The sequence below is a fragment of the Rhinolophus sinicus genome, linkage group LG09 (genome assembly GCF_036562045.2).
Source record: "Rhinolophus sinicus isolate RSC01 linkage group LG09, ASM3656204v1, whole genome shotgun sequence".
Taxonomy (NCBI): Eukaryota; Metazoa; Chordata; class Mammalia; order Chiroptera; family Rhinolophidae; genus Rhinolophus; species Rhinolophus sinicus.
The window spans coordinates 55759412-55771904 of record NC_133758.1 but is presented as its reverse complement, the minus strand read 5'-3'; the positions used below and the strand labels follow the sequence as shown (position 1 = coordinate 55771904).

Below are 12493 nucleotides of genomic sequence, written 5' to 3'. Positions count from 1 at the left end.
ACAGCGGAGCTCCAATTTATCATTGCCCTGTCGGAACATGGACCCAAGGATTTGAGATGTCACCCGTTCTTACATGTTGGCAACTGAAGCAGAGCAGCAAAACACTTCTGATTGGGAGTGCTCAGACACTGGGACTATTTCCGACTCAGCTCTGGGACCTGCTCCTCACCACCCCGGAAGCTGCCTGCCACCACCAATGTTTAACAGCTTGGGAGATTCTCAAAGTTCATATAAGTGGCAATGAAGATCTAATTTTATTTTAAAACTGAATTTAAAACAAGAAGATGTGTGTATGGGTTAGTTAATTGCATTTGATTTGCAAAATAAATATGAATCACAGGTGTCTTCAGACCCTTCCTGCCTGTCCCTTCTGTACCCCTACTGAAATAGTGTGTTTCAACACATGACTTATTAGATGTTGAATCATTGATGGATGGTTCGTCTTTCCAATTAGACTGTGAATTTATCTTTGGAGCACTGGGAGGAGGGGGTCACTGGGGCTGGCACATATCAGATAAATCTTTACTGACAAGGAGTGACACATCGACCATCACACCTGCCAGTGTAGTCAGGAAGATAAGCCACATGCAGGAGAAGTACTCACCATGGTGCTGGAAGACTGAGGTGGAACCCTTGCCACAGCTTCTGAGTAGTTCTAGAAAAATTGGGCTAGCCGCAATAATGTCCTGCAAATAGGCACTCCTGTAGGTTGCTGTCTCCCAGAGTGTTTGAGACTTGCTTAGAGCTCACTGGGCCTGCCTCCTGTCTTCTGGTAAGACAAAGAGGCTGACCACTTTCACCATGAAGCAGTTTGTCTCTAGCCAGCCTCAGGCACCTGGGTTCTGTCCTTCCTTGTAGCTGCCCGAGGAAGTGGGCCTCCCTGTGGCAGATGAAGGGACCACGATTGATTAGTACAGAGAAGGGCAAGAAGGGGTTGCTCCTACTAATGCTGCTGAGAGAAAGGGGACATGGAACACAGACCTACCCCTTTGCGTGTTGGGACGACTCAACAGAGGGGTGTGCACCACCCTGAACCTGCCCTCAGGAGGCAGGGCCAGAGATGAGAGGATAGTTCTAGAGAAAGCCAGTGTCTTGGTCTGTGTGCGTGTAGAAAGTGAAACACACACAGAGTACAAGACAGAAGGGAATGAGTGAGAATGGTGTCTGTGTGCATGCCCAAGTCAGCTGATTCAGACCTAGGTTCATCTTCACATGACACAGGGACATGAATAGCTGCAAAGCTGGCCATAGCGCCAGGCCCTATGAGACACGGATGCCAAGGAGGGAGCAGGATTGGCTTCACTAACCGACTGTGGCTATAGCCGTGACTTCACTGCTTGCTGGATCGTGTCCTGGGTGGGCCACTTTCTCACACTGCAGTCTCCTCTTGTCTATCTCTGTGGGGTTGTTGAGAACACGAAATGAATTCATGTACCAGAAGTGCTGGCCCATGGTCATGATCCCATAAATGATAGCATTAATAATAGTAAAGTTGGAAGGAGGTGGAGGAGGGTACTTAAGTCAGGAAAATAACAAAAATGCTGGAGAAATGAAGTTAAATGTGACAGGAATTGTCGACAGGGAGGAACTTTTCCAGTAGCTTAACAGGATGGAGAAAATTCTTTGGAAAGGATGGTAGTACAGTCTACCCTACACTGAGGTTAGGGTGTCTCCTCAGAACTCCAGAGCCCTTAGTTCCCAGCCCACCTCTCATTTCTGCAACCCAGGCCACAGCCCGCCAGGCCATGCTGTGTGCTCTGGCCCTGGCCACACAGCTGCATGTGTCCCCTTTCTCCTTCTCTTTCTCTTCCTAGACAGCCGGTATCTGACTCCGCTGGTCTGCACCAGCCTCATGGCCCTGACTCCGGTGTGGGTCCTCATTGCCAAGAAGAACCCACCCATCATGCAGATCCTAAAGTTCGGGTGGTTCCCAATCATCCTGGCAATGGTGATCAGCAGGTGAGCTTGGGTGAGAGCCTCTGTCCCCTTTCTCCCTCCCTCTGCCATCCCCTGGCTCTGTGGTCAGGAGAGTGACCTGAGAGCCAAGGAGTCCCCTGGAAGAGGATGATGCTCACCGCCCTGTGGTCACAGAGTGAACTCAACTGTGGGCTCCTTCGCTAACTCCTGGTGTTGGTTGAGTAATACCTCTTTACTCTTCTCTCTCTCCCACCAAGAACCCTAGACTTGTTTGTTCTGAGAGACAGTCCTGTTTACAATTGCCAGAGCACCAGAGAGCCAGGAAGAGCTGAACCTGGAAACGTCAGATGAGCGCACTAGTGCCATGGCCCTCTGCCCCATTTTGGCACTGTGGGATACCAGGTCTCCTGTTCCCCTGCTGCCACAACTCTCACTGGCCTGAACCCCTGCTTAGGTTGCAGGGAGTCCCTCACCTGGCCTCAAGGTGATGGCTCAATGAACACCATTTCCACAGGATGACTGTTGGTGGGACCTAGTGGGGCTGAGGGTTTAGTCCCCCTGGATCCTTCGGTCTTCCAGCTGAGCCCAGGTCTTCCATCTTCCAGCCTCATTCTCGAGGGCCCTTTCTGCTAGCAGACCCAGATAGAGCCACCTCACTCCTTTCTGATGTGCTTTTCTAACTTTGACTCAGGGAAGAGAAGGTATGGTCTAGGTATCTTTGCTTCCGGGCTCCTTACACAAACTGATCTCACTTCTCTGGAGCTCTGGGGACAGGGTAGCCTTTGCCAAACTACAGGGGCTGGTGGGAGTGAGGTCTTGCTGCAGCATCTTCCAGGAACAAAGGGCAGGAGATAATACTCATGCAGGCTCATTTTCTGCTAAGGATCAGCTCAGTTGCAGTTCAGGGGCTGTCAAGTCACAGATTCCAGCCAGCTAAGTGACCTTGGAAAAAGAAGTTTGTTGTTTGTTTTTCGTGGGCTGGCATTATGTGAAGGGCCTTCTAGAACAGCTAAGACTCAGACTAGAGATGAAAGTGCATGTGTAGGGTGCAGAGGGCACTGGGGAGTCCAGCCTGGCTATAACAGATATGTAGGGGTAAGGAAAGTGTTTGCTAAGCTGGGAAGACAGACTGATAAGGCAATTTATACAAAGAAGGTTTGTAAGGCCACTTACAGTTGTAAACTCTAGTCATTTGACTGCGGTCTGCTCTCTCCCCAGTTTCGGAGGGCTCATCTTGAACAAAACCATTTCCAAAGAGCAGTACAAAGGCATGGCCATATTTACTCCCATCATATGTGGTAGGTATTGGCAACCCCCATCACTGGGGGAGTCCCTGGGCTGGGTTGGCCCCCAGGGCCCAGGTGGTGGGACCTGAGCAGCAATGATGGCAGAGGTCCAACCCCAGACCCTCAGAGGCAGAGTCATGAAGCTAAGCAGGTAGAGGCTACTGAGCCTGGTTTTTCTCAGAGAGAAGGAGACCTCCAGGGGAGCCCTGCCCATTGCTTACCAGATCACACCCTGCTCTTTATAAATGCCACCTGAACTTTCCCACAGAGCTAAATCCCATGCCTTGAAGGCACACAGAATTTAACCCAGGATTCTCTGGCACCGCAGAATGAATGTAGCCATCAGAACTGGGTGTTGGCCTCTCATGGTTTTTTTTTTTAACTTAGATTTTAACATTGATGACATTTAAAACTCAGACATTTACACATAAAAATCTGGATTTCTGTCTTCTGCAAAGCAAGGTTATGACAATACTGGGTTTACATTGGGGGTAGGGCAGGAATCAGCTGCTGCTGAGAGAGGACCTGTGCTGTCCAGTTTGCCCCAATCCCTTCCATCCCTGTTATATTCCACCCAACCCTTCATTGATTCACCTTCCAGGCTTAGACCCTTTGGACATTAGTGGCGAGGGCCCATCTTTTAACCAAAGCTTGGTTTGTGTCTGGTTTCTGATAGGGCTCTATAAGTGGGCCTACTGGTCAGGAAAAGAGCCAAAGATGATAACTTATTGCATAGTTTCCTTGGTCCCCAGACACTGGCCTTCTGGGACTTCAGAAACAAGCTTCAGAGGCCCTCCTTGGGCTACCCCTCCCCACTTCTGTGGGAAGCTAGGCCTGTGTTCCTTGCATGTCAGTAGGCTACCTCAGTACATCTGCTCCTTGACAGAGCCCCACAGGGCGTGTTCCCAGCACAAGGGCTGGCCTTTATGAGTGAGGCCAGCAACAGCTAAGTCAGGCCCAGACAGCCATAAACTTAGAAAGGTATCCTTGGATGGCACCAAGTCAGATACTATAGGGGCCAAGTGAGCAGTTTGAATGAGTTAAGCAGGTAAGTCAATAGCTAGGCAGTGACGTGTGATGGGGAACAGGGCACGTGTTCCTGGTGTGACAGGAGTAGTGCCTGTTCTGCTCCACCCACTTGCTGCTGGTAGAAACTGAGGTCCAGAGATACCTCAGCTGACTTGTTAGGAGAAGCTGGAATCTGGATTAAAGGCCTAATTTGTAAATGCTGCCAATTGAATTTGTTTTATTTTTTAAATCATGTGTGGCCCAGCAAAATAGATCTGTAGCCCTCCCCTGCCCACAGACCACTTTTTGTATCCTGTGGAGCACTGAGGCCATTGGTCTCTGCCCTGGAGGTCACTGGGGCATATCTGGTCCATTGTTCTCTGTGTGACTGAGGAAATAGAATGGGGGCAACCCAACCCATCCTCTAAAGGAGACAGTCATCATGGGTGGGCCCTGGTCTCTGCCAGCCCCAGAGTCTGCCCCTGCAGAAGGAGCTTAGGGTTGCCGTTGCTAGCTGGGCCCGCTGACCCTGGCAGAGCTGTACACCATCAGCTCCCTGTGGAAGCTGGGAGCCTCTGCATTAAGCCCCAGCTCTGTTGCCACATGAGCGTCTCTCTTCTCCCTTGCTGCTCTTACCCACTGTGCTCTTCCCTTTCCTCACCTTGAGGTGAATAAACTCCGTTTCGCTGTCTCAGGTATTCTAGTCTGTAGTCTGGTCCCTGTCACTTCCTATGACTTTAAGTGGTTTATCAAGATATCCTCCCATCGGCCTCTCCATCTACTGTCCTCCCTCCCTCACCCTCACTCCTTTCCTGAGTTGCCTCCCTCCCTCCCTTTGACTCTCCCTCTACCCAACAAATATGTATCAGAACCTACTTTGCCGTCACACTTCCTTCATCTTAAGAGCTGTCAAGGTGATACAGTTTCTACCTTGATACCTCACTCATGAGGTTCAGGCCACCATTGCTTGGTACCAAATAAGATCTGTGGTCAAGGGGGAGGAAAGGAAAAGAGGTCAAGTGCTGAATCAGTCAAGGAAGGCTTCCTGGGGGAAGTGAACTTAAAACAAGGGTTAGAACTCAAGATACTGTTATAAAGAGCGGGAAACCAGATGCTTTTTTTTCTTGCAGGTGTTGGTGGCAATCTCGTGGCCATTCAGACAAGCCGGATCTCCACTTACCTACACATGTGGAGCACGCCTGGGGTCCTACCCCTCTGGATGAAAACATTCTGGCCAAACCCATGCTCCACTTTCTGCACCTCAGGTGGGTCTGATGTCTTCCAGAAGCCATGTGACTATTTCTTTAAACAAGTAAATTAACATCATTGGAATATGGTGCTTGTAGCTATTGTCTAAGACCAGTGCTGACTTCAGCACAGATCATCTTCAAGGGCACAGCTCCTTCTCCCAGAGACCTGACTCCCCAACCCTGCCTTTGATTCATTCATTCACGCAAATATTTATTGAATGTCTGCTAGGTACTAGGTATCAGTTTACAGTGGTGAGAGAAAAAGCTGTTTCTTACCCTTGTGGGTATAAGTGAAAGAACAAACACACCAAAAAATGAACACATGATTACAAATTGTTATGTGTTCTAAAAGGCAAAAAGCACAGGGTATGATGAAAAAGAATTAAAGGAGATACTCAGATTTGGGGTTAGAAAGTTCTCTGAGGATGAGCATGGGTAGGTTGGGGAGGAGGCATGCTGGAGCAGGAAGAGCATTTGAGGCAGAGGGAACAGCCTGAGCGAAGGGCCAGAGACAGGAAGGAGCTTGATAAGTTTGAAGAACTGAAAGGCCAGTGAGACCTGAGCATAATGAGCAAGGGAGAAGATGAAGGAAGCGGAGGCCAGAAAGGTAGGAAAGAGTTGATCATATAGGGCCTCAAAGCTTGAGAAAGGAGACTGGATTTTCTATTCTGAGAACCACTGGAGGTGTTTTATCTTTTTGTTACTTTTAAAAATTGGGTCGTCCTCCCATTTATTTTCTTTTATCGTTTCCTTTCTGTTTCAGGAATTACGTTTAGCCATTCTTTTGGGATAGGTCTGCTGGCATATTCCTGAAGGATACTTTCACTGGGTAAAAGTTTGATAGTTCTTTTCAACACTTGAAAAATATGCCGCTTCCTTCTGACCTTTATGTTTTCTGATGGGAAATTGCCATCATTGGAATGGTTTTTGCTGTGTACATCAGGTGTCATTAAGTCTTGTTTATTTCAAGACTTTTTTCTTTGTAGACTTAGGATTATGATGTGCATTGGTATGGATTTCTTCAGGTTCACCTGCTTGGAGTGCACTCAACTCCCTGAATACACAGATTTATCTTTTGCCAAATTTGGGATATTTTAAGCCATTATTTCTTCAAATTCTGTTTTCAGCCCCACTTTCTTCCTCTTTTCCTTCTGGTGTTCTGATGATGTGAATGTTAGGTCTTTTGTTATAGACCCACAATTCCCTGAGGCTCTCTTATTTTTCCCCCCAGTATGTTACTCTTCATTATTTAGATTGGCTCGTTTCTATAGTTTTTCCTTCAAGTTCACTGATTCTTTCCTCTGTCCTTTCCATTCTGCTATTAATCCCATTCAGTGAGTTGTTTGGACTTTTTTGGCTATTGTATTTTTTCAGTTCTAAAATTTCTATATGGCTCTTTTTTGTTATCTTCTACTTTTCTGAGACTTTCTCTTTCTTTACTGAATTATTCTATTTTTATCATTTGTTTCAAGTGTGCTTGTAATTGCTGGTTGAAACATTTAAAAAGTGGATTTATTAAAATTTCTTTCACATAATTCTACCATCTGTGTCATTTCAGTGTTAGTATCTGTTGGTTGTCTTTTCTCACTGAGATTTTTCCTGCTATAATGAGTGATTTTAGATTGAATCCTGGACATTTAGAGTATTATGAGACTCTGGATCTTATTTAAGTCTTCTATTTTAGCTGGCCTCCTCTGACACTGCACCGCTGTGGGAAAAGGGAATGCACTGCTTCCTTACTGCCAGGTGGTGGTGGAAGTCCAGATTCCCCCTCCTTCTCCACTGACACCCTCCTGGAAAAGGAGCACCTCGTTACTGGTGTGAAGGGTAGAAGTCCATGTCCTTCTGACACCATCCTTGCTGGAAGGGAAAGGCGTCCCTTGTTATTACTCCCCACATGGCCTGCACTGATATGGTGGTTGGGGTTGGGAAGGTCCTTATTACCACTAGTCACGGTACAATTTATTTTCCACACAGCCAGAAGGAATGAATACCACATTCCACCTGGATGAGGGCAGAAGTCCAGACTCCCTACCTGACCTTTGCTGATGGAGGTGGGGCTGCTGTTTTTCCTGTGGTGTTTGGCTGGAGTAGAGCAGTTATTATCTAAAAGTTTTCTAGTTTGCCAGGCTGCCCTTTTGTGGATCTTTGGCTAGAGAAAGCAGGTTTTCGTTGAATCTGTTTTTTGGTCAGTACCCATTGGCATTTCTGGGTTACTGACTTCTCCAGCACCCAGGCTAGGATATATGAGGCAAAAAAAAAAAAAAAACAACAACTTGGGCAACTCATTGCCATGTTGTTCCCTGGGCTCTGAGGTCCCTAGCCAGCTTGCCTTTTTTCTCCACCTTTCAGAATCTTCTTATGTTTGTCAAAACAGAAATAGACTCAGAGATATAGAGGAAAAAACTGATGGTTGCTAGATGGGAGAGGCGTGGGGGTGGGGGAGAAGGTGAAGGGATTAGAAAATACAAATTAATAGTCACAATATAGTCACGGGGATGTGAAATACAGTATGGGGAATATAATCAATAATGTTGTAAAGATTATGTAGGGTGCCAGATGGGTACTGGACTTATCAGGGGGATCACTTCATGAACTGTGTAGATGTCTGAACACTGCACTGTACACCTGAGACTGAAGTAGAATAGTATTAAATGCCAGCTATAATTAAATATATAGTCACGGGATGTAAAGTACAACATAGGGGATATAGTCAATGGTATTATAACAGCTGTATACAATGTCAGAGAGGTAGTAGATTGAGGGGTTATCACTTTGTGGGGGGTGTAAATGTCTATTATATTGCTTTGTATATCTGAAACTAAAAAAAGGAAAAAGAAAAGAGGCAACCATGCTACAAGAATGAACAACATATAATAAAGGAATTTAGATGGATAAATAAAAAATAGCAAACAACAACAAAAGAATCTTCTTATGTTTATTTTATATATAATACCCAAGGTTTTTAGTTTTATTTAGTGAGAGGAATAAGTAGTGTGTCTACCCCATCTTGTCCAGAAGTGGAAGTCCCCATACATTTTCTGACTTGTCATTTGTATATAGAAAATGTATTTCTTTCTATATTATTTATGTACCTGTCTTAGTTCAGGCTGCTATAACAAAAACAGACTAGGTGATTTATAAACAACAGAAATTTATTTTTTATAGTTCTGGCAGCGGGAAAGTCAAGATCAAGGCTCTAGCAAATCCGGTGTCTGGTGAGGGCTCTCTTTCAGGTTCATAGACAACTGTCTTCTCACTGTGTCTTCATGTGGTAGAAGGGGTGAGGAAGCTCTCTGAAGTCTCTTCCATAAGAGCACAAACCCCATTCATGAGGATTCTACCCTTGTGACCTAATCATCTCACAAAAGCCCCATCTCCAAATACCATCACATTGGGGGTTAGGTTACAACATACAGATTTTGGGGAGGAACAAACAGCCTATAGCAGCAATAAAATTCATATTTTACTGAATTCTTTATGTAGTTTTTCTGTAGATTTTCTTGAGTTTTATGCCAGCTACCAACAATAATTATTTTGCTTCCTCCTTTTTAAGTTGGTTTTTTGTTTGTTTGTTTTTTAAAGAATCTCTTTATACCTTGTCTAATTTTTGATCATGAATAGATATGGGTGCTCTTATGTATTCTCACCCTCTTTCTACATATTATTTTATAGTAGACTTTTCATCTTCTAAGCTACACATGACTTTTTTCCCTTTTCCATATTAAGTTGAAGAAATACATTATATTAACTCAGAGGCAAATGGAGACTTACTTTTCATTGAAACTCTTTGTGTTTGAGAAGTACATCACATTCATATGTTACAGTTTTAAAGCATGGGGCAGGGTAAATCATGTTTCTTGCAGAGTCTCAAATTCGTAGAGTGTTGGATCCTAAAGAGAGTGTGGGGATCACTTGTACCTGCTGACAGGGTCCCAGAGGCTTGGCAGGAGGAAGGGGCTACCTGAGGTCCCATGAGTGTACCACCCTCCCTGGTTCTTAACTCTTCATGCAAAGCCTTTGTTTTTTTGACACTCCCAAGCTCTTTTCTACCTTAAATCCCTTGCACATTCACTTTCCTCTGGCCAAAATACTTTCCCCCAGATTCAGATCTCAGCCTAAATGTCATCTCCTTGAGAGGGTTTCCAATCCCCAGTAGCTCATTCCACTAATAGACACTTCATCCTCTACCACATTATCTGGTTTATTTTCTTCCTAGTACTTGTTACAGTTTGAAATGACCTTTCTTATTTGTTTGTTGTTGCTACTCGATTCCAGGTTTTCTTTCTTCCCTAAAATGTCAGCTCCATGCAGTAAGGGACAGGACTACATTCCCATCTGCTGGAACATGCCTGCCACATAGTAGGTGCTCAGTAAACTGACCAGGGCTATGTGGACTACCCCCTGGCACCTTCAAGAAGTAGCTGAATGAATGTCGATACCTCACTGGAGACTGGCACATGCAAAGGTGGGCTTTGCTTCCAGTCAGGTCACACAACCCTCCTTGGTTCTGTTTCTTCCAGAAATCAATTCCACGTCAGCCCGAGTTCTGCTCTTTCTAGTGATTCCGGGCCATCTGATTTTCTTGTACGTCATCTACCTGGTGGAAGGCCATTTGGTCCCAAACAGCAAAACCTTTGTGGTATTCTATCTGCTAGCTGGCCTGATCCAGGTAAGGACAACTGTGGCAGCTGCAAAGCAGCATTCAGGGGTTAGGCAGCCAGCAAGCTTTGTTCCTTATCCTGGTAGAGATGCTGAGGAGGTGGGGTTGGAGGTTCCTGGACACTCAGGGCACAATCCCCATCTTCCATGAGTCAAGTCAATTCATTCAAACTCAAGGGCATGATCTAGACACAAAAGCCACTCCATACTCCATACTGGATTCTCCATACTGCACACTTCACACAGCGCACTCCACACAGCACTCTCATTATTCTACCCACCACAAGGCACAATCCATACTACATGCAGCTCACTCCACACTCCTCACCAGCGAATCAGAGGAGCTGTCCTGAGGGTTCAGCGTGTCGCCATGAAGCAAGCTGATGAACATATCCAGCTGATGAACTGGCCCATGTTTATCAGTCATCCATCACAGACGGGGTGGGCAGGGACCAGGATCCTGCTGAGCTGTTGCTAAAAGGCACGTGTGGACTTTACTCAGAGCTGGATGGTGATAGGACATGAAAGAGATTAAGCTGGTGCCTGCCTTGGAGTAGTACTCAGCAGACTGTCTGCCAAGACTATAGCTGGCTGATGTCCTGATGGGCCTGAGGCCTTTGCATGGATAACTGGGCACTGGAGGGCAATTCTAAGGGATTAGCGTTTTCAGATCTTGAATTATGGCATTCACAATCTCAGCATGTCCCTGACCCTGAAGAATAGGCTGGGGCAGTCTGAGACCTGTCCTGAGTAACAGCAGGAAAGGGGCTGGGGACAACCCCCAATAAGGGATCAAGGATCCCTGAGACCTGGCCAGGGCTGTGTGGCCTACCCCCTGGCACTTTCAGGAAAGGCCAACCATCTAAAGCTGCCCATGAGAGGGCCTCCAGCAAACCCAAATTGAAATCCCAGCAAGATTTGTGTCTAAGGTTCCAAGGATGCTGAGGGATCTGGTACAGCAGAGAAGGTAAAGGCTGGTGAGCAGCAGCAGGTCTGTCTGGCACTTCAGGATGCCAGGAGCAAGGCCCAACCACAGGGAGGGAAGCTAGGCAAGTGTGGATGAGGGTGGACTCACAAGCTCATAGCTGGGTGTCAGACCCCAAGAGAAGCTTGAGGAAGGGGACTACCAGGGGTTGACTTGTCCACCTGGTGTCTGCCCTTAAAATCTGCTAGAGTTTCTTGATGACACTTGGCTTTCTGATTTGGTCACCATCTTTTGTGTCTGCTTGCTCTTATGACAGGTGACAATCCTGCTGTACTTGGCAGAAGTGATGGTTCGGCTAACGTGGCACCAGGCCCTGGATCCTGACAACCACTGTATCCCCTACCTCACAGGGCTAGGGGACCTGCTAGGAACTGGCCTCTTGGCACTTTGCTTTCTTATCAGCTGGTTCTTGAGTGAAGCAGAGCTGGATGGCATTTTAGAACCAGCGTCTGGACCTCCCTAATGAGCTCACGCAGTCCCAGTTAATCAGTAGAATGTTCCCTCACACCAACAGGGTATAGAACGCAGTTCCTCCCTGGCTGGGTCCTTAGGTGGCCCTTTGTCAATCTACTAAGAAGACTCACACACACCTTGACCGCAGAGTTTGTACCTGAGTCCATGATGAAGCCTGAAATCAGGAGCATTGTGAGTGTGTGAATGTGACTGCATGTTCCCAAGTGCTGGGTGAGTGTGTGAATGAGTGTGCACGTGTGTGTGGAGAGCAGCGTTCTCTGTCCTGAAGATGCTGGAGAAGAGGCCTGTCCAGTACACCTTGGAGGATGTATTGGCCCTGTTTCATGCCAGTGCAGCCCAGACTGGGGTGAAGCAGGAAGGAGACCTGTTGTGTGCCCAAGCTTCAGGACTCTTTGAGCCCTGGCTTAACTGCTATCTTTATTAGGTTCGGCTCCGTAGGCCACTCTGCTGGTGTGCCCTGCAAATGTGTGCAGCCCCTTCCTAGGATGGGGCCTTACACACCCCCTCATCTGCTCCCAGCATTTACTCTTGTCAATGCTTTCCCCCTCTTTTTTTTTTTTTAGCAAAAACCTCTGTTTAGATTTTAATGAACTGAGAAGTGAAAAATAAAGCATAGTTTATATTGTATTTGGCATTTTGTGTTTGTAAAGATATTAATGCAACCATGAGACTTGGGGTGCATAAGTAACAAAAACCTCTGGCATTTCTCTAGTGTAATGTTTGTCATACTATACTCTCCAGCCTAGGAGCATCAACATCATGAAGAACCTTATTAGAAATCCAAATTATTAATCCTCCCTTCCCCCAGGCCTGGCAAAATAGAATGTCTCGGGGTCACAATCCAGCAATGTGGGTTTAACAAGCCCTCCAGGTAGTCCTGATGCACTCTTTCATTTGAGAACCACTGTTCC

The 12493-nt window shown here is 46.4% G+C and overlaps 1 protein-coding gene across 16 annotated transcripts in view; it reads left to right on the top strand.

Moving 5' to 3' along the window:
- SLC41A3 (solute carrier family 41 member 3) overlaps positions 1–12209 on the top strand; it is a 71627-nt gene extending 59418 nt beyond the window's left edge. For 14 of the 16 annotated variants that reach the window (XM_074340437.1, XM_074340445.1, XM_074340435.1 and 11 more), the window contains 5 exons: positions 1815–1959; positions 3136–3215; positions 5342–5476; positions 9985–10133; positions 11365–12209. In XM_074340437.1, coding sequence (XP_074196538.1) covers positions 1815–1959; positions 3136–3215; positions 5342–5476; positions 9985–10133; positions 11365–11571 — 716 coding nt within the window. In that variant the 3' untranslated portion in view covers positions 11572–12209. Of the gene's footprint in view, positions 1–1814; positions 1960–3135; positions 3216–5341; positions 5477–6224; positions 6862–9984; positions 10134–11364 lie in introns of those variants that run through there. The other 2 variants (XM_074340439.1, XM_074340446.1) reach the window with 2 other exon arrangements.
- Positions 12210–12493: the final 284 nt, after the last annotated feature.